The sequence below is a fragment of the Nipponia nippon genome, unplaced genomic scaffold, assembly GCF_047370975.1.
Source record: "Nipponia nippon isolate SJK-2023a ecotype South Korea unplaced genomic scaffold, ASM4737097v1 scaffold_2, whole genome shotgun sequence".
Taxonomy (NCBI): Eukaryota; Metazoa; Chordata; class Aves; order Pelecaniformes; family Threskiornithidae; genus Nipponia; species Nipponia nippon.
Window position 1 is genome coordinate 37585316 of NW_028262336.1, and position 27173 is coordinate 37612488.

At 37.5% G+C, this 27173-nt stretch overlaps 1 protein-coding gene across 9 annotated transcripts in view; it reads left to right on the forward strand.

The window, feature by feature from the left end:
- The window catches only part of CASK (calcium/calmodulin dependent serine protein kinase), a 234217-nt gene extending 208832 nt beyond the window's left edge, over window positions 1-25385 (forward strand). For 3 of the 9 annotated variants that reach the window (XM_087756254.1, XM_087756258.1, XM_087756261.1), the window contains 7 exons: window positions 2370-2566; window positions 3850-3965; window positions 9011-9076; window positions 9168-9248; window positions 13200-13402; window positions 15571-15654; window positions 21714-25385. In XM_087756254.1, coding sequence (XP_087612380.1) covers window positions 2370-2566; window positions 3850-3965; window positions 9011-9076; window positions 9168-9248; window positions 13200-13402; window positions 15571-15654; window positions 21714-21890 — 924 coding nt within the window. In that variant the 3' untranslated portion in view covers window positions 21891-25385. Of the gene's footprint in view, window positions 1-2369; window positions 2567-3849; window positions 3966-8995; window positions 9077-9167; window positions 9249-13199; window positions 13403-15570; window positions 15655-21713 lie in introns of all 9 variants that reach the window. The other 6 variants (XM_087756253.1, XM_087756260.1, XM_087756257.1 and 3 more) reach the window with 2 other exon arrangements.
- The last annotated feature ends 1788 nt before the right edge of the window (window positions 25386-27173 follow it).

Genomic DNA, 27173 nt, shown 5'->3' on the forward strand with positions numbered 1-27173 from the left:
CTCTAACTAATTAACATTAAGAAAGCTCTTCAAAGAAAAACAATAAGGACAGTTTCTATTAAGAATTGATAAGTCTGAAGATAGCCTCTTTTTTTTTTTTTCAGTCCCAGATTCAGTCACCTCCCTTAACTTTGTTACCTTGACGGTAGTACGTGTTGTCGTGGACCAAAGAAAGATCTTCCTTCTCCAGAGAATTCCAAGAAAGCCCTTAAGGGCTCTGCAGAGGATTCCCTATGATTCCCCTTGCAGTTTTAAGAATTTTTTTTTTTTTTTTACTGCAGCCTCCAAATCAACACATACCATCAAGTGATTTGTGATTCAGCTTCAGTAACTGCTCCATTTATATATAGCCCTTTCAGAATCTGCCTCTGAATCTTAACCATGGACTCAACCTCTTACTCTACCAAGGGTTTTAATAATAACTTGCAGTTCCCTTCAGAAGAGTCAATGGACTCCATGACCTGTTGTCTTTGACAATCTTTTTATACGACTGTCTGGTTAAGTTGGCTGGAATATCTATTACAAGGGTGGACTACTCTCAATTCATTTCCCATTTCTAAAGTTTACAGCTATATGGTTCTTTCAGCTTTCTGTTGTCTTCTGAAGTTTCCAGCTGCCTGAATGTCGTCCTGGAAGGGCTCCATAAAAGACCTTCCAAGCTGTTGTGCTACATTTTGGTTTTCCTCTCCTAAGGTATTTTTCCCAAGAGAAGAGAGTTTGTTCGAGGCAGTATCAGAATAATGGTGTTCCTCGTACTCACACCATTTATAGTTACGTGTTTTTTTCAAGAGTCTTTTCCCATTGAACCAGCATATTTTTCTGGTAACTTGTCATCCTTGAAGACTGTAAGGGCTTGGTTAGCAGATGCATTGCTATCTGTAAGGAAGTCTGTAACATTCCATGAGCAGCTAATATATGGTGGATAATGGCTCAAACTGGAGGAGGGACTTGAAAAGCAAGAAAGTTTCTAGGTGGTAAAAATACTGCTCACTATTCTAGATCTATGTTAGGTAAGGTTGAGGGGAAATAAGGGATTCATTTGATACTGATTACTTCAGAGAAAGCCAATTACTAAATAAACATAGTTAGTTTCAAATTATCCTGTTTTTCAGGTGATTAAAAGAAGTTGGGTTGCTTGTCTAAACTCACACACTCAATGCACAGCAGAACAAGGGTCAGATTTAGTGTATTAAAAGTTGAGTTCTATATTGGTATTATCATCTAATGCTCTCACTGTAAACAGATAAAAATGCACCAGGTACAAGATAGCAGTGATTAGCCATTTTAAGTTAATTTATTCATATTTTGGGTTGCAGATTGGATTACTATAGAAATGAACTTTTTAAAGTGCCATGAATAGTGCTAACACTGCATAATTACAGCTATTTTTGGAGCAGAATTTGAGTAAAGTTGAAAAGCGTTTGTTACAGTTTAAATGAAGGCTATTACTTCACAATGTAATTTTTTTTTTTAAATCTAGTCAATTTTTAGTAAGAAAATCAGTAGTAGAATATACATGGCTGTCTGAAATGCTATAGGGTGATGTTTGAAGTTCATAAACTGTAGAAATTACCCATCTTGGACATGACATTTAATTCCGATTTTAAGATCCTTGGATGCATCAGGGCTGCAATTAGCAACCAAAACTGGCGATCACTTTTATTTCTGTTTTTCTAGGGTTGAGACCTCAGTAACCCACAAAGCAAGGATCAGTATATTATTTTAAATTGTGAAGTTAGAATCTGAATTCTTTCTGTTAATGTTCCTTAAAGAATAACTTACTCAAATCATTAGTTTTCATCAATTCAGGAGTAGACTTTTACTGGAAAACCCATGCAGAGAATTCCCAGATTCCTTCTAAGTAACTATATATGATAGGTGCAACGCAGGACTTCCTATTTAATCTAAAAAAAAAAAGACTAAATTTTCAGTCTAAATACTAAACAGCAGTAAGGTAGCCAAGTCCTTTATACTGTCCAATAAAATTTCCTGTCATACAAATTTTTGAAACGTATCATGGGACTTCAGTTGGAAAGTGCAGTACAGTTCAAGTTGTAAGCTGCTGGCTTTTAGTCTGTAATGATTCATGACAGTTAATATTGATTTGAGGGACTCTCATTGCTGTTCAGGTTTTACAGTATGTAGAAGATATGAGCTTTCAGAATAACATCATATGTCTCCATTGTTTGCTGGGTTTTTTTTTTCTGTTTCATTTTCAACTATCACTTATGCTTTTGCCATTCTGTTTCTTCCTTTGCTTGTTGCAAACAGTATGTGTAGCTACATGCACAGATCAAATTTTCACCTGTAATTCTTAATACTGTACCAGTAATAATATTGCCGTGTCTTTTATAAACTATTTTTTATAGATATATGTAAGAGCACAATTTGAATATGATCCAGCAAAGGATGACCTCATTCCTTGCAAAGAAGCTGGCATCAGATTCCGAGTTGGTGATATTATCCAAATCATTAGCAAAGATGATCACAACTGGTGGCAGGGTAAACTTGAGAACTCCAAAAATGGTACTGCAGGTCTTATTCCTTCTCCTGAACTTCAAGAATGGTATGACTTAAGTTTTCTATAGAAATGAATTTACCTTTGCTTTTATTTCTGTCTTTCACGCTTTTCATTGTTGTATAGCTGGTTTTTGTATAATTTTTTCTTTTTTCAAAAAAAAAAAAGTCTATATATTGCCTCAGTTTGTGTGGCATTGATTTTTTTTTTTCTCGTATATGCATAGGAGTAAGGGTTGCATGCAATATCATATGTGTGGTTACATTAGAAAAATAAACACCTGTGTTGGTAAATATTGTTTGTGCTTTCTGGTACACTATAGGAAACCAGCATTGAAGGCTCCATACAAATTGTTTATGTAGGAGGGCAAATTTCTCTTTTAGGTTCTAAACAGTGTTTTCATTAGTGCTGCTTGCATGCAAGTGCTGCACGAATAAGGTGTTAGCAAGACGTCAAGCACAAAGGTCATTGAGGGAGTTTTGGGGTTTTCTCTCCTTTTCATTTTCCATGTGAAAGCCAAAAAGTAGAAAGAAATCACAGTGCAAAGATTCCCGAATGACAGATTCAATGAACAACAATGGCACTGAGTACCACAAAAGCAATGCAGAGCCTTTAACCTTTTGCAGAAGCTGTTTAGTAAATATTTTAAATGTATCAGCACAAACTCTGGCAAGCAGGTCCTGGGCCATGAAAGTTATGACCATAACTCAAGGAAGTTTATCAATATGGATAATCTAGCCCAAAATATTTCATACAAGATTTGCTACATAAAAGAACTAGAGTGCTGTAAAGGGTTTAACAGCACCTGTGCCACCTGGAGTGACTAAGGAAGATTTTGCTAGAAGAGAAACAGAGGTAGACAAGACATTTCATTCCATCTCAAGAGCTCCCTTGCAAGCCCTGACATAAGGGAGACGCTGGTATCCCTTGCAACGGGAACACTTGCAATACTTCATCCTAAAGATCAACCTCAAAACAGTTCCACAGCAGAACACAACTTGCTCTGAAGTAATTTAGACCATAGTGGTCTTTTCAGACCTCATGCTTTTCCAGTCTAATCCACTGCAAAATGGTCTACAGCCATTTTAGTAGCTACCCTTCCTCCCACGCTCACTTGATCTGTGGGCTTTAATGATCTACCACTATGAAGATATTCTTCGTATCAAAATACCTCTGTATATAAGTGCTTTTAAGTCATCAAGAAAAAGGTTTTGAAAAGTTTTACTGTACTCTTGTACTATTAAAAAGTCTTATTTTTCTGATTCATTCTGTGCGGCTTTTTAAAAATACATTGATTACAAAAAAAAAATTTTTTCTCCTCCATATGCCAGGCGAGTTGCTTGTATTGCCATGGAGAAGACCAAACAGGAGCAACAGGCCAGCTGTACTTGGTTTGGAAAGAAAAAAAAGCAGTACAAAGACAAATATTTGGCAAAGCACAATGCAGGTATGAAAAAAAAAAAAAGCAAGTATCTTTAACAGGTTAGTTTTTTTACAATCTAAACCTTGCCATTAATTGTTCAGCTGGCACTGTTATATAAACCTAATGAGTTACTTAGGAAAATATAAGTGAAGTTCTAATTATGCCAACATTACTCTGCTTGTTCTTTGCTATTTAAACATATAGCTTAATCAGTGAGAAGCACGCTGCAACAAAATAAATGCATCATAATATATCCTAATATAGGCTGAGATTGGTTTGGTTTTTATATTTAAAGGAGCACTAGAAACCAACATTATATGAATTTTGCAATCTATGTAACTGTCCTGTGCTCTACAGAAGACTTTTCAGTAGCATCCTTGCTAATATGTGTCTATAGTTATATATGCGAAAACATCATGAAAGGGCATTTTTCTTGAAGCGTTACAGCTGGAGGTGGAATAAGAGCCATTGCATAGTCAGTGTGTTATTTACAGTTACCAAATAGAACAAACTGTGGAAGTTTATCCTCCTTGAAGTGAATTTCTGCCTGAATCCTAAGTTTTGGGTTTCTATTTAGACTGCTGAAAAATTGAATTGTTTTAGAAAGTTTTGAAAGTAGAAGTGTAGAGTAAGAGATCCTTGCTGAGCAAAATTCATTAGTCTTAGCAGTAAAGGTGGAAGACCCCTTCGTTCATGAGTGGAATTTACTTCTTTTCTTCTTTTAATATAAAATACTCAATGTGTTGAAACTGTTTCTATTGCTTTTGCATTAATATCACATACTGTGATGGTAAATATGTTGTTGTGGTCTCTTGGGGACACACAGAGATTTTTATTAGAATTAAAAGATATACCTGTCCAAACAGGGTAATGACAGTATTTTAGATATTGCATTAACTTCTGGGGTTTTTTTCAGTTGCATTCTTGAATGCACCAATTAAACAATATAAATCTGTATTTTCACATTTTTCCTTACCTGTACAATCTGTGTGCAGTATCAGAGTTCATAATATATCAGTACTACAGAATTTATGTTTACTAAAAAGTCATTTGAAAATAAAATCTAAGAGAGTCAAAGAACAGTAATTGTCATTTATACTCCTTAGTTCACCATCATATTTAAGATTTTTACAGCTAAGTATAAAATTAGCCTGTAAACCCTTAGAAGTAGAGATTGAAAACTTTAACTTGTTTCCTTCCTTTTGCTGGTTTTACTAATTACGACCTTAACAAAAACTGTTGAGAATAAACTGGATTTTATGACCTTAAGTCTTCGACAATACTGGTTTTAGTTTTATCAGTTTAGTTTATCAGTTGTTCCCAGCATACATTCCCACAGCATTGCTGCTCCCTGCAGTTGTGCCACTGTAACTTTGCATGGCCATGCTGTTAACTGGGTTAACTGAAGAACAACCCGACAAAAAACATTGGCTCTTTTTCTTTAGGGCAGTTACATTTCTTAATACAGTTCACAGTGCAGTTACATAGTAATGTCAGCGTGACTAAGCGCAGCAAGCTACAAAGGAATAAGCAAAGGAAAGAGGATAGCCAGGGAAGGAGAAGGAGCAGGCAATACTTCAGGAGCAAAACTAGCTCAGAGACTGTATCAGTTAAATCCCGGAAAGGAAGGCAATCTAGACTTTCCTGTCTTGATGTAGGGGAGACATTTTGGAGAAGGTTGACAGCACTTTGAGTCGCACAGTTTGCCTGCCTTAGCGCTTGCCACCATCAGTGCTGTTAGTCACTTTACATCAGAGCACAGTGTTTGCCAAAAATGAGAAACATGAACATTAAAAATTATCAAAATGACCATAAAAGAAACTGTTCTTTTCCGAATACCATCTGACACTTCCCCCTAAGAAGTTAAAAAGTTAATGAAAACGCAGATTGGAATCAAGATTTCTCTTTGAAATGTTTATTGATCTTAGCGTGCTTGAGGTATTAAAGGTGATGCCAGTAATACTGCAGGGAATGATGCTAAATGTAGGATGTAAAGAGATGCACTGAAATCCTATGGTGCTCGCATGAGTTTAAGTTTAACTAAGGGGGCACTGAATTTACCTTCTCTGAACTACTCTCTCACATCTGGTATTGTTAGTCAGAAATATGGCAACACTGGCTTTTGCAAGCTTTCAGTGCATCTGTCTCAGAATAAAAACCAAATCTTTTCTTCTGTTGGATCCAAAATAAGTATAATTAATTTGGAACTGAGGAGTCTAATCCGGATGTCAAAATGTTGCTCTTATGAGGAAGCAGACTTTATTTCTCTTATATCCTAGTATAAAATTCAATAAATCATTTAGCAGTATGTAATGTATTTGGGCTTCCCTGTTATTTTTGTCTTAGCGATGAGACTGAACTGGAGTGCTGAGAAATAACCTAGTAAAATACTTCATAGTCAGCTAAGATTTGTGTGGCTAGCTAATGATTTGAGAGCTAAGATTTTGGTGTGATATATTGGGATATTACTGGAACTAGAAATGAAATTATTCTGCAAATCAGACATAGTTTATGAAGAGGAGAATATTTCAGTTACTTTTTATAATTAAAAGCAAATATATTCTCTTTTACAAGAAAAGTATCATCCCATTTTTCTTTTCTCCATACTTGATATTAGAGTATTGTGTCCTCCAAGAGACAGTTTCGTGATGATACATCTTATCATTGTAAAGTGAGTTTTAGACCAAAGCCCACAGAAAAAATTAAATATTTTCATTATTAGGTTCACTGTCATTTTTATAAATGCTCTAGAGATATACTGCAGTGATATATAGATATATTTTTTATTTATTTTACTGAGATGTTATTGCAGGACTTCATAAAAGAACACTCTTCTGAACATACTAGAACTATGCTTCATATTATGCATAATGTAGAAAATTGCCAAGCTTTTATAAAATATGTTTATCATTTCTTAATGTGATTTATTTGCCTTGTGTTTAGACTATTGCATGATAAAGTTTATTTTGTGCATATACTTTTTATTTTACTAATATATTACGAGCCATATCTCAATGACCCCTGTACATTTTTCATGCTGTCTTACTCCCAATGGCCTCTGTGCATGTAAGTAACCTGTCAAGTGACAATGCCTCTTTATTTGCTTCTTACTGTTTCCTTTCAAGAACTCCCTTTCTTTATTAGCTAGTAACACAGAAGCATTAAAGTTCAGTCTTTAAATGTGCCCTGTATTCCTCATATCTTGTGTATATTAAAAAATTAATCATTTTTCTTTTGCATTGGAAAACCCTACAATCATTAGTTAACTCCATGTAGACTGAGACACATCTTCTCCATGCTGCTAGTTTGTGATGAAGGCATTAATATGTATCATTTCTGTTGTCTGTTCCTGTTGTTTGTATCTAACATAGTGTGGTTTTGTTCAAGAAGAAAATAAAGGATTGATTTTTTTTTTTTACTGTTTTTTAATGGGAAAAGATACTTGCCAGCCTAGACGGTTAGACTGGTAAAACTGTTTAACATGTTGTAGATCTTTAGCCCTTTCTAATATGAAATGAATTATTAATTAGTTTAAATAGTGTGAAGGTGCAAAAAGGACAGTAGTAAGAATTCCATGTTTGTAGGTTTGCGGAATGGAAGAAAAATATGACTAAATTCTTGCTTGTAATATTTGGGGAAAGGTTGAAAGAGATTCTTCTTTAGGATGAAATTCAAAATGCTTCAAATGGACTAGTAAGTTTTCATATCTGTATCCTGTCAAGGTCTTAAAGAGTTGAGTATGTCAATTGACTAGTTTGTAGTTTGGCCAAATTGAAGTAGTTTTATTTTTTCTCTAGGGTAAAAAGACTGCCATTGAAATGAAAAAACTGCCCTGTAAAAAGACATATATTAAGTTAAATCCTTTGCTGCTTTAACTGAGACTTTAGTACAAAGAGCTTTCTGGTAGGCTCCACGGTCTTAATGCTGATTTTGGTGGCTGGGGACTTCTAGAGCAAGCAAGCTAAAGCTCCCGCCACTGCCTGCTTTCCTGAGGGGTTTTGGGTAGGGGGAGAGGGATATATCCAGACTCATCCTAAAAGATGGATGGGATATAGTTGAGGTGAATACACCAGTTTAGGACCTGGAAACACTCAAAGCAGCTCATACTTCGTATGCAGTCTCTCCTTCCTTCTTTTTATAGCACACATAAATACAGAACTGAAAACTCTTGTTCATTATTCTGCTCACAATTGCTGATTTGTGTAATCTTTATAAATACAATTAACTGCCTCCTGGCTTCTTTTTTCATTAGAATTCTGCAAGAATTATCACAGATGATGTGTTATTGGGCACAGGAGGAATAAGCTGTTTTTAATGAACAAAACTTGATTTGTCAATCATTACATACCTTGGCAATTGACAAAAGATTGATAGGCTTGATGGAATTCGTCCAATTTCAACTGCAGTTGAAATTCTTTCTGAAATAATACTTTTACAATTTTTCCCTAAATATGGTGGAGGTTCTTTTATGTAATGCCATCACTTTTCGTTAGAATTCTTCATTCTGTCACAAGTTTTAAAAGCATGTCAATTTAACAGCACGTGTGTTGAAAGAGAACTCTAATTACAGTTAACATGGTGATAGTTTTGAAGAATAAATACCACAAAGTATTAACACTCTTCTCTATACTTCTCTCATAGATATTGTTAAAACATGATTATGAAAGTATCTCTATCTTCGGTGTAAATAGATGTTCTCATATTGTATTCATGTTGATCACTGTCTACAGATTTTTCTTTAGTATTGCCATTTCTTAGGAATGCAAACGTGAATGGCATGCCATTTTAGCTATTTTTTGTGGTCTGCTGAATACTGCATGAAAGGACATGCAAACTTTCCTGAGCATTTCAGTAGCTTTGTTATTGCTTTTTAACAGTTTTTTAAATGAACACTTTTGTTAAATTTGCATAATGAAATGGTTTTATTTTCCGTAACGTATTACTTTGTATTGTAAATCTAAAACTTTCTAAAATTATAATTTGTAGCACAATTAATTATCACCCTTAACATGCCTTTTTTTCTTATCTCTGTGGGGGTTTCTTTTGTGTTTTAGTGTTTGATCAATTAGATCTCGTCACATATGAAGAAGTAGTAAAACTGCCAGCATTCAAAAGGAAAACACTAGTCTTACTAGGTAATTTTGAGTTATTATTCTGAACATAACAGCTTAGTTTTGAACCCCTTCTGGTGGAAAATTTGTAATTCATTTTTGTGTTGTGGATTAGGTGCACATGGTGTTGGAAGAAGACACATAAAAAACACGCTCATCACAAAACACCCGGACAGATTTGCTTACCCCATTCCTCGTAAGTAGCAATGTTCAATGTAGTGCAAAATTGTTTGTAGCATCCTTGACAATATACCCAGTGTAGTACTACATGTGTTCAGTCCTGCTGAGACAAATCCTATCTTAAAGGTGCGAACTGTGATAGGACTAGGTATATTTCTTCTTTTGGTTCTTTCAGAGGGAGGGGTAGTAAGTAACACCACTTTTACTTCAAATGTTTCCTAGTATTCACAAAACTTCTTGTAAAGCATACGTCTCTCTACCCCAAATGTTTGTTAATTTAGAATAAAGGCTAAAACATTTTTCATTTTTTCTCTGCTAATTTTACATTTACAGTTCAGGTAAGACTGGAACAGCCATGACATAGAAAACTGTATAATTCCTATGAGAAGAAATATAAACTGGATTTAGAGGAAGCCTTTAGTGTGTACCTTATCTGAATGTTTTAAATTACTTTTCACAGCCTAGCCTTGAGGACTATAAAATAACTTCAACTTTCCAGAGATGACACTAAGAAAAAGAAAATGCAATTAACTTCACTGCTTACAAGTGGGTTGTTACAAAGAGCACAGGAGTGTTTTCCCTTCATGACAACCTTTACCAATATCGTGGCAGGAATTGCATATCCTACTACGTGATCTCTTGGAGATGCGCCCTTTTTCCTCAAGCTAGGCATTCTGAAACAAGAGCATCCAGCAGCTAAATCTGTTCACTCTATTTCAGGCTGACTTCAGAAACACCATACATGGCTCAGAAGTGACGCTGATGACCATTATGCATTAATTTAATTTACTTTATACCTTGCTAGTGCTTTACTTCAAAATTGCACTTAGGTGTTTTTCTACCTATAAGGATTTTGTGGTTGCTATAAAGCGTTATTTTTAAGAACTTACCTGTAAACTTATTTGGAAGGGGAAAAGGATTAGTTTGCTGCTGATTTAAGTTCCTCAGGCTTGCTCACTAAGGAGTTCAACAAAGACCAGTGCCAGCAGAAGGAAAACAGAAAGACGTAGCCCTTTTGAAAGCATGAACCATTAGATCACCCCAGCAGCCATGTGAAACTGCACTGTTTGTCACACTACTGTTTATACCTAGACACTGAAATCCTGGATTAGACCCTTTAAAAATGCGGTGCCAGGATTATGTGATGTACATTGTACCCATGTTATTCAATACAGACAAGACTATATGGGGGGAAGGGAGTAGTAACCCAGCTAATATGTTCTCCATTATGAAGAACTAAAACAAAGAGTAATAAATGTTTTACAGTATGCTTTTCACCCAGTCTCTCTCAAGTACTAACTGTATTGCTGTGGGGAGGTAGAAGCTTGAACTAGTTATTTTATCTTCAAATACCTATTAAAGTGGACTCCCCTATACCATGACGACCATGCCTTAGATTGTCTGCATTAGGTTCCTGCTCTGTGGAGGCACTGAAATAGCATCACTGATGAGATAAGACGACTAAAAAGACTAGACTGCAAATCAGGATGAAATTCAGGTGCTTAAGCATCAGTATGAAGTTTAGATGCCTGTTTTAGACATCACCTGACCTCCAGCCCCACTCCAGAAGAGCAATGGTCTCCTTTAACTCCTGCATTATATCTAGTAGTCCTATGTGAATGTTTCAGATTTAAGGCATTTAGGGCATTTAAAATAGCACTTAGTGCTGGTGTTTAGAGACCCAAATTAATTCCTTATGTTAGTGATATAAATAGATCATAAAATATAAAATATTTTTTGATTTATGTGATAAAATATATCACATACACTTTAAGTATTATGGGAACCTGGTCTGTCTTTCAGTTGACTCTAGGTAACTGAATTTATTCTCTCCAGCTGTCAGGGGTGGATTTTACTGCATTTTCTGCATTCTTTTACAAAACCGTGGTAGGAGTAGGTAGCTTTTGAGATATGCCTTAAGTTGGGTGTGGAGTTTTGGGGAATGCTTTATGAAGAAATTATCTACTTACTGAAAACCTGATCGTAAAGGTCACATCACACACAATGGCAGTTAATGAAAAGGATTAGTAGGCCATACATCTGTTACCACATAGGTCTGCAGAAGCAATATATTCGAAAAATATGTTACTGCTAAGTAGCTTTCATCTCTCTTGACCACAAGTAATCAGACCCTCGCCCACTTTTTAGACTTACACTTTCACACTCAGAAGAAGAAAACCTCATAAGAATTTAAGTAAAAAAGGAAAATACAGAAATGTTTTTACAAAAGAAGAGGATTTGGGGGAAATATAAGAGTAGGTAAGTTCAGTAGACCTAGGGCAGCAGTGACTAGTATAGTGATATTATATGGTTTATATAATCCATTTTTCTTGAATTCCTTAAAATAATAACTATGATCTATAATATTTCTATAGAACTTTTCAGCTTTGAAATATGCTAATTAATCCTCAGAACATTGCTAATTATTCCTCAGAACAGTAATAGGTATAATTAAAAATAGAAAATGAGTTCAATTTTTGGAGACCTTGTTTGAAATTATGATAGGGTTGTTGGAAGATATGGGATTAGATTGGGAAGAGATGTGGTGTTTCAGATATGTCACCAGCCTAAATGTGATAGTGAAAAAATAAGAGAGTAAATCAGTATGTGAGGGAATATTAGAAGAAAGATAAGCAAGTGGATATCAGCATGCCTGCGCGGAAAAGAGGAGCAGATGACCTACAGAATCACAGAATGGTTGAGATTCTTATCTCTGGAAGTCATCTGGTCCAATTCCTCTGCTCAAGCAGGGCCACCTAGAGCCAGTTGCCCAGGACCATGTCCAGGTGGCTTTTGAATATCTGCAAGGATGGAGACTCCACCAGCTCTCCAGGCAGCCTGTGCCAGTGCTCGGTCACCCTCACAGTGAAAAAGTGTTTCCTTACATTCAGACGGAAGCTCCCATGTTTCAGTGTGTGCCCCTTACGTCTTGTCCTGTCATTGAGCACCACTGAAAAGAGCCTGGGTCCATCTTCTTTACAGCTTCACTTTAGATATTTGTACTCATTGATGAGATCCCTCCTGAGCCTTCTCTTCTCCAGGCTGAACAGTCCCAGCTCTCTCAGCCTTTCCTCATAGGAGATGCTTCAGTCCCTTAGTGCCCCTTCACTGGACTTTCTCCAGTATGTCCATGTCTCTCTTGTATTGGGGAGCCCAGAACTGGACGCAGCACTCCAGGTTTGGCCTCACCAGTGCTGAGGAGCAGAATCACCTCCCTCCACCTGCTGCCAATACTTTGTCTTATGCAGCCCAGGATACCTTTAGCCCTTGTTTGCCACAGGGGCACATTGCTGGCTCATGTTCAACCGAGTGTCTACCAGGACCCCCCACCGGGCCTCTTCTGGAGAGCTGCTTTCCAACTGGTCAGCCCTCAGCATGCACTGGTGCATGGGGTTGTTCCTCCCCAGGTGCAAGACTTGGCACTTCCCCTTGTTGAACTTCATGAGGTTCCTGTCAGCCTGTTTCTCCAACTTGTCAAGGTCCCTCTGGATGACAGCATGACACTCTGGCATATCAGCCGCTCCTCCCAGTTTTGTATCATTGGCATCCTTGCTGAGGGTACACTCTGCCCCATCATCCAGATCATTAATGAAGATGTTGAACAGGATTGGGCCCAGTACTGGCCCCTGGGGTAAAGTGGAGAAACTGAATTGTTTAGAAACTATAAAAACTGAGATCTGGCCTTTGCTGTTGAAAGCAGCTGATAGAGTCTTATAGTCTTGACCAGGCAAAGGTTATTTATGACCTTCTGTTCTTCCTCTGTTACCTTTTGATATTTACCTCGTCCACATCCCCCAGACTCCTGCTTTTCCCAGCCCCTGTCATTCTGCCTACCCCAAGCTCATGCTTCACTGTTCTGTATGTGATTTGACAGGTCATCATTCAGTGAATAAGTATTAATAAACCAAACAGAAGCCATATATAAGCTTAATATTGCTTTTGTACTAAAAATATTTTGTATTTTCAGACACAACCCGACCTCCAAAGAAAGATGAAGAAAATGGGAAAAATTACTACTTTGTATCACATGACCAAATGATGCAGGATATATCAAACAATGAATATTTGGAATATGGCAGCCATGAGGATGCAATGTATGGGACAAAACTGGAAACAATACGAAAGATCCATGAGCAGGGACTAATTGCAATACTTGATGTAGAACCTCAGGTAACTAGAAGTACATGAAAATGGGACTCATCACAAATCCTTCAACCTTATTTTATTGAGATATATTTATTTTTATTGATTGCACACTACATAAGTAATGCATACAGTAATGTGGAATAAAAGTCCCTGGAACACCAAGGTATCAATCTGTGAAGTAGAATTGTGGTAATCATCTGGTTAGAAGAACACACAGCAGAAACAAATCCATAGTTTAGCTTGGTATGCAACCACTATAGCTTGAAAATCTACTTACCGTGTAACTTTTTAATAGATTAGTCTCATGTCCAGCGATATGTATCAAAACAAGTGATTGTCATTGCCTACCAGGAGTAATGTTTCGATATTTTCAAAGATTTCTCTTTGATGCTGTATTAGAGGGTAATCTTGTTCCTAGCTGACTCTTGTCTCCATATCGCTATTGAGCATGGTCAGAAACATTTGTGGTCAATCACCAATATCGATCCTGTTTGCACAATGACCAGATCAGTGTTGTTACTTTATAAACTCCTATCTATGTTGCGGTGTTATACTTTTTGGAAGAGGGTAGGAAGGAAAATCAGGCTCTCAAGAAACACTAATAGTTTGTTCGTTCATTATATAAAATGTTCAGTGGAAAATTCTCATACGTTTCCTTTGAAACATCCATGTAGTCATGACTTTCGTTTCACAGGGATGTGTTTATACGTTTTGTTAGGTGGAACAACATGAATATGGACAAATGTGATGTTTATATTATTCTAGCAGATTGAAGGAAATGGGAAGAAAGACAAATGAAAATTGTGCCCAGTGTTACCTATTTAAATTTGCTGCCGCCTTTCTTCTTTGTGAATGGATTCAAGAAGTTAAAATTCTTTAAGAACTTCATAAGAGAAATAAGATACCTGACTAAATTATTTAGGACAGTTCACATAGTATGCTGGTGTGGTGCTATTCTGAAAAATAAAATGCCACATTTAACAGTTTTCAGGGAGAGCAGCATTTATCATTAGTTCAAATGGAGCAGCTGTGAAAAGCAAACTCTCTTGGTAAACCTTTTCAACTTGCATTATTCAGAAGCCTTACAATTCTCAGAAGCCATTTTAATCTTTGTTAGAATATACTTACATTTGGTAACAGCCGCCTTTGCTACGCTTCCTCCAGCATGTCTCTACCAAGCCTCTTTCTTAGCCAGCTTCCTCATGCATCCACCTCAGCTCATCAAGGCCAGCCTGTCTGTGGACTTATTCCTAGTTATCTTACACCGCTTGCCTATTTTTCTTTGGGTACTCTTAGTTATCTGAGTTTTCTTGACTTTCACATATGGGTTTTATCTCTTGTTTAGAGGAGGTTGTCATAGATGATATATATAGGTGGGTTTCAAGCAGCAGAGATGAAAAGCTCTTTAGCTTGGCAAAAGGATGGATTGGGGTTTTTTGTTTGGTTCTATCTTGTCCATCCATTTGAGTTCATCTGAGGTACGTTTACTTGCTGTCCTGCACTTCAGTCTAACTTGGATCTGTACCAAAGTTTCACTTACAGCAGCTCTGTGTGTCACTCAGTAAATTATGATGAAGTCAACTTTTTAATGAGAACTCCTTTCTTCTGCATAGATTTGGTTCAGGGGTTTGGTGCTGCATTTACTGCATTACTGCTATGCTCACTTTTTAAAAACGTCACTATGCTTACTTTTTAGAAACTTCAAACCTCTCGCATCACAATTTCATTTGTTTCAGGAAATAATAATTAAAAAGTCTTGGTAGGTGGAAAAAGTCAGACAAAAATTATATTCTAATCAGTACGTACTCTAAAATACAGTTGGCTCTTTTCCCGATTTATGACATGACTGAATTTTTTTACCTGGTGTTAATCTTTCAGTTTAAATGTAAACAGAATTCTGCACTCTTTGAGACTGTATGGGAAGAGCCTCTCTGAAAATGCTAAAGCTTTCATTGTCTTGAAAACTCACTTTAATTAAGGATAAATATCTGGTTTGACCACCAAAAATGTAAAATAATGCAAAATGTTAAGTGTGCGTATTACTAAGGTCTTGACTCCACATCATTTAAAAACAAATACCAGCGTTGGTAAATCATGATTTTGTATCTTTTGCTTGTGAGACTAAACTTACTTCACATTGATTGTTGCGGGATTCTTATAAAGTATCTGATTATTTTTTTTTTTTCACCTAGGCATTGAAGGTCCTGAGAACTGCAGAGTTTGCTCCTTTTGTTGTTTTTATTGCTGCACCTACGATTACCCCAGGCATTAATGAGGTATGGCATGTTGCAATCTAATGTCCTATCAGAGAGAGAGTTCAGGATGAGATTCAAATATGCAGATAAGACTCTTTAATTGTTTCCTTGTCTGTAAGTGGAGAGGCAGACAGACAGTTGTATGACAGCATTATTAAGTTGATTGAGATGTATTTATTGTTTATTAACTGATTTTTCTAATTCAAAATATAAACTTCAAGTTGAAGGATCCGCATGATGTATTCTAAAAATACATATTCTTTTATTTCATTCCCTGCCCTAGCTCAAAGATCCATTTCCAAATCCTTGACAAATCATTAGCACAAATTACTCAATTCTGAGTTGCAATGCTAGCACTAGATTACAGCTGCCCTGAACTGAAGAAATGGGTGTGCGTGACTGTGCTGTCATCCCACCTTTATCTTTTAGTATTTTTTCTATACAGCACATATGTATTGGAAATAGGCTTATTAATTTCAAAGGCTGTTCTGTAAGAACTGGAAGCTTTGACCAAAGGGGTAGTTGCTTTGGAATAATGTTAAGTATTCATGGAGGCCCACATCCTGAATTTCCTGCTTAGTTTTTATGGAGTATCTGCTCTGCAGATTGCTACTGATGTCAAAGATGATATCAAGCAATTCTGGATTTAGCTTACAACAGGGCAAACGGTATTTATGCCAACACTTTATCTGCTCAGCCTTTTTTAAACCATGATATTAAGGTATTTAATCAATTGGATTTGACCATTAATCTGTTCCAAATCTCCTAGATGTCTCCTTGATCACGCAAAAATAAAGTCAGAAAACCTGTCTCTGCATCCTGTTTCTATAGAAATGTAATTACAATATCATAAGTATGAAACTATGACATCAGTGCAGAGGCTTGCAGGAAAATAAGGAACAAGACCAACATATTTAAATGCAAATACCCTGAATGATTGTTAAAATAGCAAGTGGAGAGTGAAAAACATTGGCCTCGAGCTGCAATTTTACTGGCAGGTGAGGCATTCTACTAGTTCGCTGTTGCTGAAGGGAGTGATTCTCTCTAACTTGCTTCTGGGACATATATTGCCAGTCTGCACTGGCTATGGCACTTACCAGATCCTTTAGTGAGCTACTTTAGCTCTAAATTGGGTTTTTGTCAGTTTTCAAGCAGCTCACAAAGGCTCTGACAAACACCAGTGCCAGAACAAGCAGTGAAAGCGTATAGCCAGGAAGAGAGATGGGAGGGGGAAGAAGGATCTTTTAACTTTCACAGCAGTAAGTTATGTGATTTCACTGTGTCTTATGGACCCATACCCTAACTGTAAATGTCATGAGTGTACAGTTGAAGATCTCTCAGAACATCAGAATTTGCAATGTTAGTGAAGTGACAGTTTGTCTAACTGCTGGTGTTGGCGTATGCTGTAAAGCAGTACAATCTTGAGAAAATACTAAAATTTTGTATTCTACACTGAATTTGCTTTTGTGCAAGCAAATGGCATGGCATCACTCAAAAAATAGCTAGAATCGTTCTTAGGATGTGTCAGGCAAGCACTGTGCTTACAGCAGCGCTCAGGCAGCCCAGTACCCTGTGGAATTATGTCATTGCCTGGGTTTGTTGCCTCCATACCTGTGTCTCAGCTCCCAGATAGTCTTCCTTGGCCTCACTCATCTGCCAGTGGTACTTAACTTTTACTCTTCCAGCTGTAGGGTATAACACAGAGACATTTGGGACAGTTCATATGAGGGAGAAAATGTTTTCCATGGTACAGTGGAAAGAGGACAGAAATGTACCTTTTATAGTACTGGTGGGGAAATACTTGTTCATGCCAAAGAAATATTAGTAGAAGTATTATGTTCTAAATATTTCCATTCATGCTGTAAGACTGTGTCTTTGTTTTAAGCTCTTGTGACTGAAGTGCACGCGGAGTTTCACTCAGGCACGTGAATTGCTGAACTAAGCATGCTAATTTATGAATCAATTAAACTTAAGGAAAGGGAGGGGCAGGAAATGGTAATAGCAAGAGACCTTACCTGAATACAGGATCCTGTTTTCCAAGGTTTACTGGGCTGCGTGAAGGGAGATATGCAAATTATGTCTGTGTGTTAGCAGCCTGCAAGGCAGCAAACAAGGGTGAAGAGTGTGTGTTTCATATTTCCCATTCATGCTTCCTTTTTGAAAGGTTCATTTGCATAATGAGTATCCCTTTCTGTTTATCCTCTTATCCTGTTTTGTTTATTTTACTTATGCTTTTTGAGAACAGTTCTGTAAATGACTGTCCTTTTTTCCTCCCTTATGTTTTCTTAAATTTCATCTTTGCTTTTCTTTTCATTTTCCTGCACTCGTACTAATTGTACATAGCTGCCAAAATGGTGCAGAAAATTGCCTGTAAGTACCAGCTAGGGGCTGACAAGGTAGTCCTGGTTGTTTCAGTAGTTTTAGAATGTAGATATACTTGTTCCCATTCAACATGACTTTCGCCATTGGAATAAAAATTTAATGTAATAATGACTTCAGATATCTGTGCTAAAATTATCTGCTAGTAAAAAGAAACTAGAAAATAAAATTTTTACTCTTACAGACGTATATCTGAACTTTGTGGTAAAATCAGTGCAGAGGCCCAATCGTATAAGTATCTGTCTTGAGACACTTTAGCCTGTTATAGACCACACAAAATATCTCAATAATAAAGGACCACACAGCAAGAGTTAGGAGGCAAAATATTATGCTTTCCAACTGAATATAGCAGTGCACTGTGAGCAATTCTGCAAAGCACAAATCCAATTTAAATCATATAGGAAATCTCCCAGAGTGTACCCACCTGTCTGATCACAAAGGAAACTTAAATCAGATTGTTGCTGTGCTAAAACAAAGAAAGGAGAGAGCTTATCAGGAAACACTGGAGTAGTTCCTCTTTCCTCCAGCTGTTTTCTACCTCCCATTGCCCAGACAGTAGCAAAGAGGAGTTAACAGGCTCCACTTCTTTGATCTAAATCTTTATTGAGCCATGTGTAAATCTTAATTGAGCCAAATTCTTCTGAATTTTAGCTATGCTTCCTCACTTCCTACAGCCAACGAATAAGGAATTTTTCTTAAGAAGTTTGCAGTCCACCAGCTGTTTAAATTGAGGAGAATTTCTTTCTGTTGGAGCAAAATTGGCAAAGGCCTAATGGTGTGTTTATACATTGTTCACAGCCTTAGAAGGGAGTATTAATAATTTGCTAGGCTGTGCTTTAACTGCCACAAGTGGCAGCTATTGTCCTATGTACTTTAAGGCCAAAAAAAACCAGCCCTCAGAAACTGAAGATCTCACTGGTGGTCATTATGCACGTGGGAGAGATTTCATGGATAAAAGCCATGGTTCACTCCTTTCTGTCCCAGCTATGGTGGAGAAGGAGAGAAGATTAGGAAAGTGAATGGAATTCTAGTGATAGGAAAGAAAAGTCTGTTCCAATAATGGACACACTGCAATTAGACCCACATAAAGTGCCTGTTGCATGAGAGCTGAGGGAAGAAGACAAGACAGATGTTCTGCTCCCAGACGTGAAATTACTGAAGTTGTGGCCATTCATTTGTCTGTCTGCAGCTAGCTGAACATTTTGCTAAGTATCTTCTTTCTTGACACTATTGAGAGCACAGCTGCTGGAGAATATTCTTGGAGAATAATCTGGGATGTTCACTATTCAAAATTTAATTAAGAAATTTTAGAGAAATTGAGAGGAACTTACTACAGCAAAAATTTTGAGGAAGCATTAGCTTCGAAGATGAATTTTGGCCTTTAAGACTTACAGACGCAAGAGGAAACACTGACGTGGTTTTGAATGTACAAATAATACTCTATCACAAACACAGGTGAAATTTGGTCCCAGAATAAAACAAAAATCAAGAACTGTAATCTCTTTTCTTTTTGCAGAACTTGAGAAAGTTTGAACCTATTTGAAAACTGCTGCAATGGCCTATCCCAAACTTATTACTGCCCCTAAAAGTATATTAAAGAAGTAATGTTTTACATTTCCAACAGACTAGGAAATTTAGATATTCCAAAATACAACTCACCTTGATCCCAGTCAAGTTGGATGTAGTAGAAGCTAAGTCAGAAAAATATTAAAATTTAATGAATTTTTGAAACTCTTAGTTTTGTGACATCTATGTGTGCAAGGTAAATATTAGTATTCATTCTTCTCTACCTACCAGTTGTTTTTTTTTTAAGATGAGATAGCTGTAAGTTTTTCAGATTTTTATTGTCTGTCACAGTAAGATAGACACTTTAGTGAGAAAAGTTCATTCTCCTACTTGTGGGTAAAGATGACACTGATGGAAAATCTGAATAGCAGTTAAAAAGCTACATATGACTTAACAGTTCTAAGGCTTCATGGGTTTTTTTCAGGTACTGTTAGCCTTGTGCCATGAGATTAAAACTCTTTTAAAGGTGAAATATGCTTTTGCTAAGACTGGCTTTAAATACAAAATTAATCTTAAAGCACTGAAAATATTCTGCTTGATAAGTATGATTTTTTTTTCCTTAGTAGGTTAATTCAAGCAGAAAAGTTTAGATCCTCTGCTGATATAAATTGATATCTCTTTTGGAATCCATGAGAAGTTCCACAAAAATATTTCATATCGGTATTGATCCATAATGTCCAATTTGTTAACAGCATAAATTAAAATTGCATGCACTGGTATCTTTTACGGAAGTTCCAGGCATCGCTGGTGATGCATAATAGTCCATACAAGGAGCATCCCTTGTACAGAAGCACATGTGAGGAGTATTTGCCTGACTCTGAATGACATTTGTAATGATAATCAAGTGAAGGCAACATCCCCCCCTCATGTGAGGCTGCAGTTTCAGGAAAGAAGCAGAACTGTAACTTTGGTACAGAACTTCTCCAGAAGTGGCTGGTTTCGTAGCTACGGGGAAGGAGAACTGTCTTAGCGCAGGTTTTTCCCTTCAGAGGGCCTGAAGGCCACTGTTTTACGGCTACTTGTCACTGTAATTACAAATACTTGGAAGTTTAAACAGAAAAAAGGGGAGGGGGGGAGTCTCTTATTGGCTGGATACAATTCTGTTCCCAGAATAATTTCTTGTGCCAACAGCTATAGGCACCGTGTCTGTACTTCCTGCAGCCTAAAACTCTGTTATAATAAAGAGTATCCCAGTTGATTGATCAAGTAGGGTGACTCTACAGATACTACAGAGCAGCAGGAGCCTATACTGCTCATATGTAATTTTGCCCCATATCCACCCCAAACCTGTGGGGCAGGTTTAATTTCTAAGGGAATTTGCAGGAAGGGAATTCAAACTTATAGTTGCTGCAGAGGCCTGGCAAGAAGCCTTTTGCAGTCCCGCTCTCTCAGAAAGGCAGACCTCGCTAACAAAGCCGCGTTGCTGGCTGCACAGTCTCCAGTAGTGCACCCGCAAAGTCGGATGCACTAGTTTCTGTAAGCAGATTGACACAAAGCCATGGAGAGGACCCATCTGCTGTCACTGGCCCTTCTCGAGTGTGGGCTGCATGGTTCGTCTTCAGGATCTCACACTAAGAGATGCTGGAAATGGCATGCTCTGAAATAGGAACCGCAGAGTAATGCGGAGTGAGAACTTCCTTATCGGTAAATGATTATTAAAGGAAGCAGACCCAGAAGACTGATGTTGAACAGAAAACATTACGAAAACCGGGAACAGCTGATACCTGACAATATACCCTCTCCTGTTTCTCTCATTCTTACCTGGACATAGGCCCAATAGCTCATATTTGTGCATTTTGTACATTTTATTCATATATAGTCTCTGTTGCTCATGTCTGTGCTGCTTTTCTAAGCTTCCATCCTCTACCTTGCTTTTTTTAACACTAGACTTGTGTTTTGTGTCAAGTAACGTCCATAACTGAGTGCCGTTTGAATGTCAGCTTCAAGAGAGAAATTGTGCCATTTCTCCCGTGTGATTTCCATAGATTTAGGTGGGGGATCTAAACCACCTAGGCCTCCCTAAGGCTTTTTTACCCGTTTCCTTCTCTGTAAGCAACAGTTAGAAAGCTGTTGTAGAAGAGTACAAAAGGATCCAACTTCTCTCTCTCCCATTTTCTTTTCTGACTGCCGAACAGGATGAATCTCTTCAGCGCCTGCAGAAGGAGTCTGAAATCTTACAGAGAACATATGCACACTACTTTGACCTAACAATTATCAACAATGAAATTGATGAAACTATCAGGCACCTGGAGGAAGCCATCGAGCTTGTGTGTACAGCCTCACAGTGGGTCCCGGTCTCCTGGGTCTATTAGACCGGTCACGAGAGAATTGAAAACAAATCTGTCATTACTGGGAACCACCTCATACATGGAAAACCTCTTTGTTACTGACCTTGTGTCAACAGGTCTTGGCCCCTAGAGACTACCTAGATGTAGTGTGACCTAAAATATAATTATTGTCATGTCCGAATAGATAGGAGGAGGGGGAAAAAAAATTAAACACTAATTTAAAGAGACAGTATCTTTTTTTTAATCATTTCTCCTAAACTTTAATAAAATGTATCTTTAAATGTATGTATTATTCAGTCCTTTGGAATGTTATATTTTTGGAAATCATAGCTTTTTATTTCAAGGGCCCCTAAAAACTGCACAAAATAGATGCTGCTTTCTATAATCTATTTTAATAGTAATAATAATATGATTCTGTTACCTTAACTTGGGGGTGGAACACTACATTCTTTTTAGAGTCTGATTTTATGGATTGGAATACTTTGCTTTCCTTTATTTATTTGAAGTAATTAGTCTAGTGGTTACGAAACAAATTCATAAATTTTAAAGGCCTTTTTTTGCTTTTTTTTTTCCTAGGATAGTATTTTTAAGTACTTTTGTGTAACATCCAGATAATGTGATACTGTCTCTTTGAAGAACTCTGTAAAAATTTTAGAAATTTGAAATTGGGTCTTGACTCTTAATGCATGTGGACAGTCGCAAGCGTTCATGCCGTTGGTGTATCTGTGTTGATAAAACCTGTAATCTACAGCAAAGTACATTCCGTTCATGGGAACACGTACCCAAGGGAATAAAGTAAAATATTATTCTGACTAAGTTGTAAACCTATGCACATCCCTTGCATTTTGGGCAACTTTATAAAAAAACCCTGATTTTTATTAATAATAATCATGTAGTGAAATGTGTTTGTAATTTTGTCTCAATTTAATTTGTTGTAAGGTGGGAGGGGGCAATTACTGGTTTCACCATTTCAGATCTGTGTTGTCTGAGAGTATTAACGTTTTAATTAAGTTGAAGCAAAGAAATGCTGATTTTTAATATGTATGTAATTGTTTAAAAATGCACACATTTTAAAAGAAAATACTGTGCAATGAAGAAACCAGTTTAGGCATTGCGATAAACTGACTATTCCAAAAGACTCATCTACAACAGCCCTGTAAATTCCTTTAAAAATGGTAATTGACTCTACAGTCTGACCAATTTTTTTTATTTTAAATATACTTCCTTTTATGTGTTCAACAATTAAATGCTTTTGGGTCCTTCATTTCATCGCAGGGAGTTTCAAGAACATATCAGTGACTTGTGCAGTGAGAAAAGGTTTCTTGAAGTCTGTTAAGGGAAGGCCCTTGTAGGGGCACGGCCTGTAGGCTGTTCCAGCAGCTCTGCTCTGTCTGTATGGGCACAAGTTCAACTGATTTAGGATTAGAGCAGAGCCAAGTAAGAAAATTTAACCATGTGCTGACCTGGTGTTTTGTTTCCCTTCTTCATGCGCTCACTGGCCAAGATGGTTTGCATTTTTTTCTGAAAATGATTAATGGAAGCAAGCATTGCCACCTCTTTTTAGGTGTCAGAAATACGGTGTTCCGTAAAATGATTTATCTTCAAAGCTTGGTTGGCTGTGCTGTTGTACAGTATGAAGTTTAGTGTTTATATGAAAATGGTACAGTGTTCTCAAAGGATCTTTCCTCAAAGCTGAACTATCAGCCGTAATTGATCTGTGGGCTGTTCCAGTTGTTTGGTACCGCTGCACACGTAATCAGAAAAGGTTGTCACAGCTGAACCTTTATCATAGGGGTAATTATCATAAAGTGCATAGGTTGCTAATTTTGTCCTGCCTACTCCTACTGCAGGTCAGGTGGTCAAATCCCTATTCTTGGAAAATCCTTAGGCGAAATCTAGGTCCAGCTAGGCATCCCAGCCAGCCAGGTCAGGCAAGGTCTTTATGCTGTGCAACATTCACAGCACAGCTTGCAGCCTGCAGCGCAGAAGGGAACTTGATCCATCGCTTCACCCCACCTGCTGACCCCACTTATGCTACAGCTGGAATCACAGTGCTGTGACTACGTCCCAAAACAAGTACTGTCACCCAGTCCCTTGAGTTGGTGGCTTGTGGAATGCTGGCAACCAACCGATGAGAAACTGTCTGTGGGGTCCTCGCATAAGCAAGCTAGCGAGTAAGAGGGAACCTATCGGAGTAATAGTAGCTGCTCATCTGTTCTGAATTTAGCCCCTGTAAAAGGGGATAGGTGCAAACTGTGAACTATTTAGTGAGTAAGAGGTAATTTTTCAAGTAGCCGTGCCGTGTCATTTTAGTTCTGGATGAACCTTAGCAGGTGTTCCTGTAGATCAGCGGTTGCAATGGTAGTATTACACACTAGCTGAGCTCATCGAAGTGGCGGGTTCATTCACTCTCAAAACTACCTCTTTTCCCAGTAAAGCACAAAGATGGGAAGACCAACTGAAAAGCAAGCAGTGGAGTGTTTCTGATGTTAGAAATACAAACTTCTTCTCTGGTAAGCGTTGGTATCTGACTTCAGTGACACATTCTTCATCTCAAATGTTTATGACAGTAAACAGGTAAAGCAATTTTGATAATTTGGGTATAGTCCACCATAAATGTTTTGACTACACACTTTTGACTTTGTTAATGTGAATTTCTTGGAGTATCTGTGTATACAGCCTGTAAGGAAAGAAAACTCATAAGGCCCATGAGGGTGCTTCTGTCTTATGTAGAAGACAATAAGTAGTGATTTAATGTAACTAATACACTTTTTTTCTCTTAAGTGGAACTACCATTCAGTTAATATTACACAGTAGAAAGACTAACTTGGAGAGCTTTGTTTCTTTTATTCTCACTGTATAGCCTTTTATCAAGAGTCCTAAACTGTAAAGCACATCAGTTAGCATTCTCTCCTGCCTCCTCTTTACCACAGACTGTTTTCCTTGTAGGAGCCTTCAGTAGCAAAAGATTAACTTGGAACCCCCCTAGGCTTTAAGTACAGCTGAACCGCACAGCCCAGTGAGCTCCGTGAACCGGTTTCAGCACAGTCCCAGGAAGCGCAGAGCAAGCCCAGGACTCCTCAGTCTGCCCGATCCACGCCTCCCCTGCCTCCTGCCCTGCCCAAACCCTTCTGATGCATCTCTGCTATTTGTGTGGTATGTAGAGGGCAAAAGGCTGCCATAAATTCAGCTGGAAGCTTCGCTTGCATAGGGAAGACTCATGCAGGCACAAAGCTAATGTTACGATTTTTTTACTTTTTTTTGATCTCCAACTGGAGAAGGGTCCTCATAGTACTGTAAATATCACTGCATAATTTAGAGCGCCGCTTGGACTTCTCTAAATGTATGCTGAATGTGACCTCAGAAGCAGCCCTGGGATTGGGAAGAAACAAATAATTCTGTTTGCCCCTTTTATACTTTATTTTTGTACAGGGGCTCATAGATTTGTAATGAAAACTTGATCTTATCAGTATGCTGCCTCTCAGTCTGACTGATGCCTGTGTTTTCAAGGTGTTAAGTTGGTCCAGTAAATGTTCATTAACCTCTGCTTCCATTTACTTAATAAAAGTACACTAGGTTATTCACTGTCTCAGAGTGGTAAGATTATTGCATGGAAATGGTAACCTAGTTTAGACAGTCCTGGCCACTGTCATGCAACCCACAGCATGCAACTATTTAAAATCAGAGGGACATTTTTAATCTCATCACCAAAACTGAATTCTTCCATATGTTTTAGCATTGGTTTTCTTTTTATTTGATTTGGGTCAAGAAAGATGCTGTGCCACTAGCCTCAGTGAAGATATCGCTGCCTACTTCAGGAACTTCATTAGCGAGGTTACTCAGTTGATTTTGAAAGGACAACGTAGACGATGAGACATTACAGCCTGAGCAGCATTGAACTGGAGTGTATCCTTCAAGAACTGGATACTAGGGCCATTAGGAAAAGTTAATTCACAGACTAACTTCAGTATTTGTTCCATTTTTATTCTTTTCTCTAAGGAAATTATTTCAGAGTGCTATTGTTTAAACAAATACTTGGAAATGCTGCCAAAGCTCACGTTGTTTTTTCCAAACCCAGACTGAAATATCAGATGCAAACAGTTCTGGTCCCATTCTCTTCCATTGCAATTAGTTCTCAACGTCTTTAATGAAGGCAGTTAGAACTCAATTTCAGGTTTTAAAATACTTGGTAGAAGAGGATTTGTGAAAACTACAGGAAAAGTACATTTATTGACTGACTTGAGGAAGAGTCATCTGTTTTTATAAACTGAATTACAGAGTATGAGCTAAAGCAGACACCACAAAAAGTCTGCTTTCTTTATGTAAAGCATATTCATTTTCTTAATAAGCCTGTCTCTCAGACTAGTTTCTTCACTACTTTTAAAGAGCTAAGAGATACCCATAACTCTTGCCAAGGAGACTGCTGCGTTATGTCAAATAGTCGCATATAAATCAAAATATTTGCACAACAGGAAATATATCGGAGACAAGCAGGGCAGAAGTAACTTCTCCTGAATGATTGTGCCTTGTGTGCATACCATGAGGATGAGTGCCCAAGCTTAATTTAGAGGAGAGTGTATTTTTTCTAATGCTACACAAAAAATACAAAGCCAGTTCCAACATTTAAATGTTTACCATGGGTTTTTTCACTTGCTGATATACACAGTTAGCGCACCTACAGTAATTTTTGCTTTCTTCCCCTTAAGTGATTTTAGCAGTCTTCTGCTCCAATCCCATGAAAGCTGGACTGAAGCAAGTACAGAAGCTCTTTGACTTCTTACGATTTAGCCTCAGAGTTAAATGCATTTAAAGCTTCTTTCCCAGAGCTATACATTACATAAATAATTAAAACTTACCTCAGAAATATGTTTCCTATAGCTGTAACCTCAGTTAAGATTTTAGAAAGTTGATCACTTTTCATGTAGTCTTAATCTAAGAAAAGATAAAGGGCGGGGGGGGGGCGGGATGTATGCATGTCCATGCATTCTGCTGTATCTCTTCTTAGCAACTGCCATGGGAAGATCAGTAACAAGCAAATTAAATGTGGCCACATCTCTACCATATGTTCTTGTGATTAATGTGTAACTTAAGCCTGGTTTTGTGTCGTGGAAGATAACTGAAGTAGTAGCACATTCCACACTGTATCCTTGAAAGAGTTCATGTTGAGTATTAGCAAAGTAATTGCAAATCTTCCCTTATCAGTAGCCATAGCTAATTTTTCTGTCTGCATAAAGGAAATACCCAAGGGGAAGGGAGGATTTTGCTTGTTTTTAAGTGTCATCTTGAAGTTGAAACATGAGTCTGTTT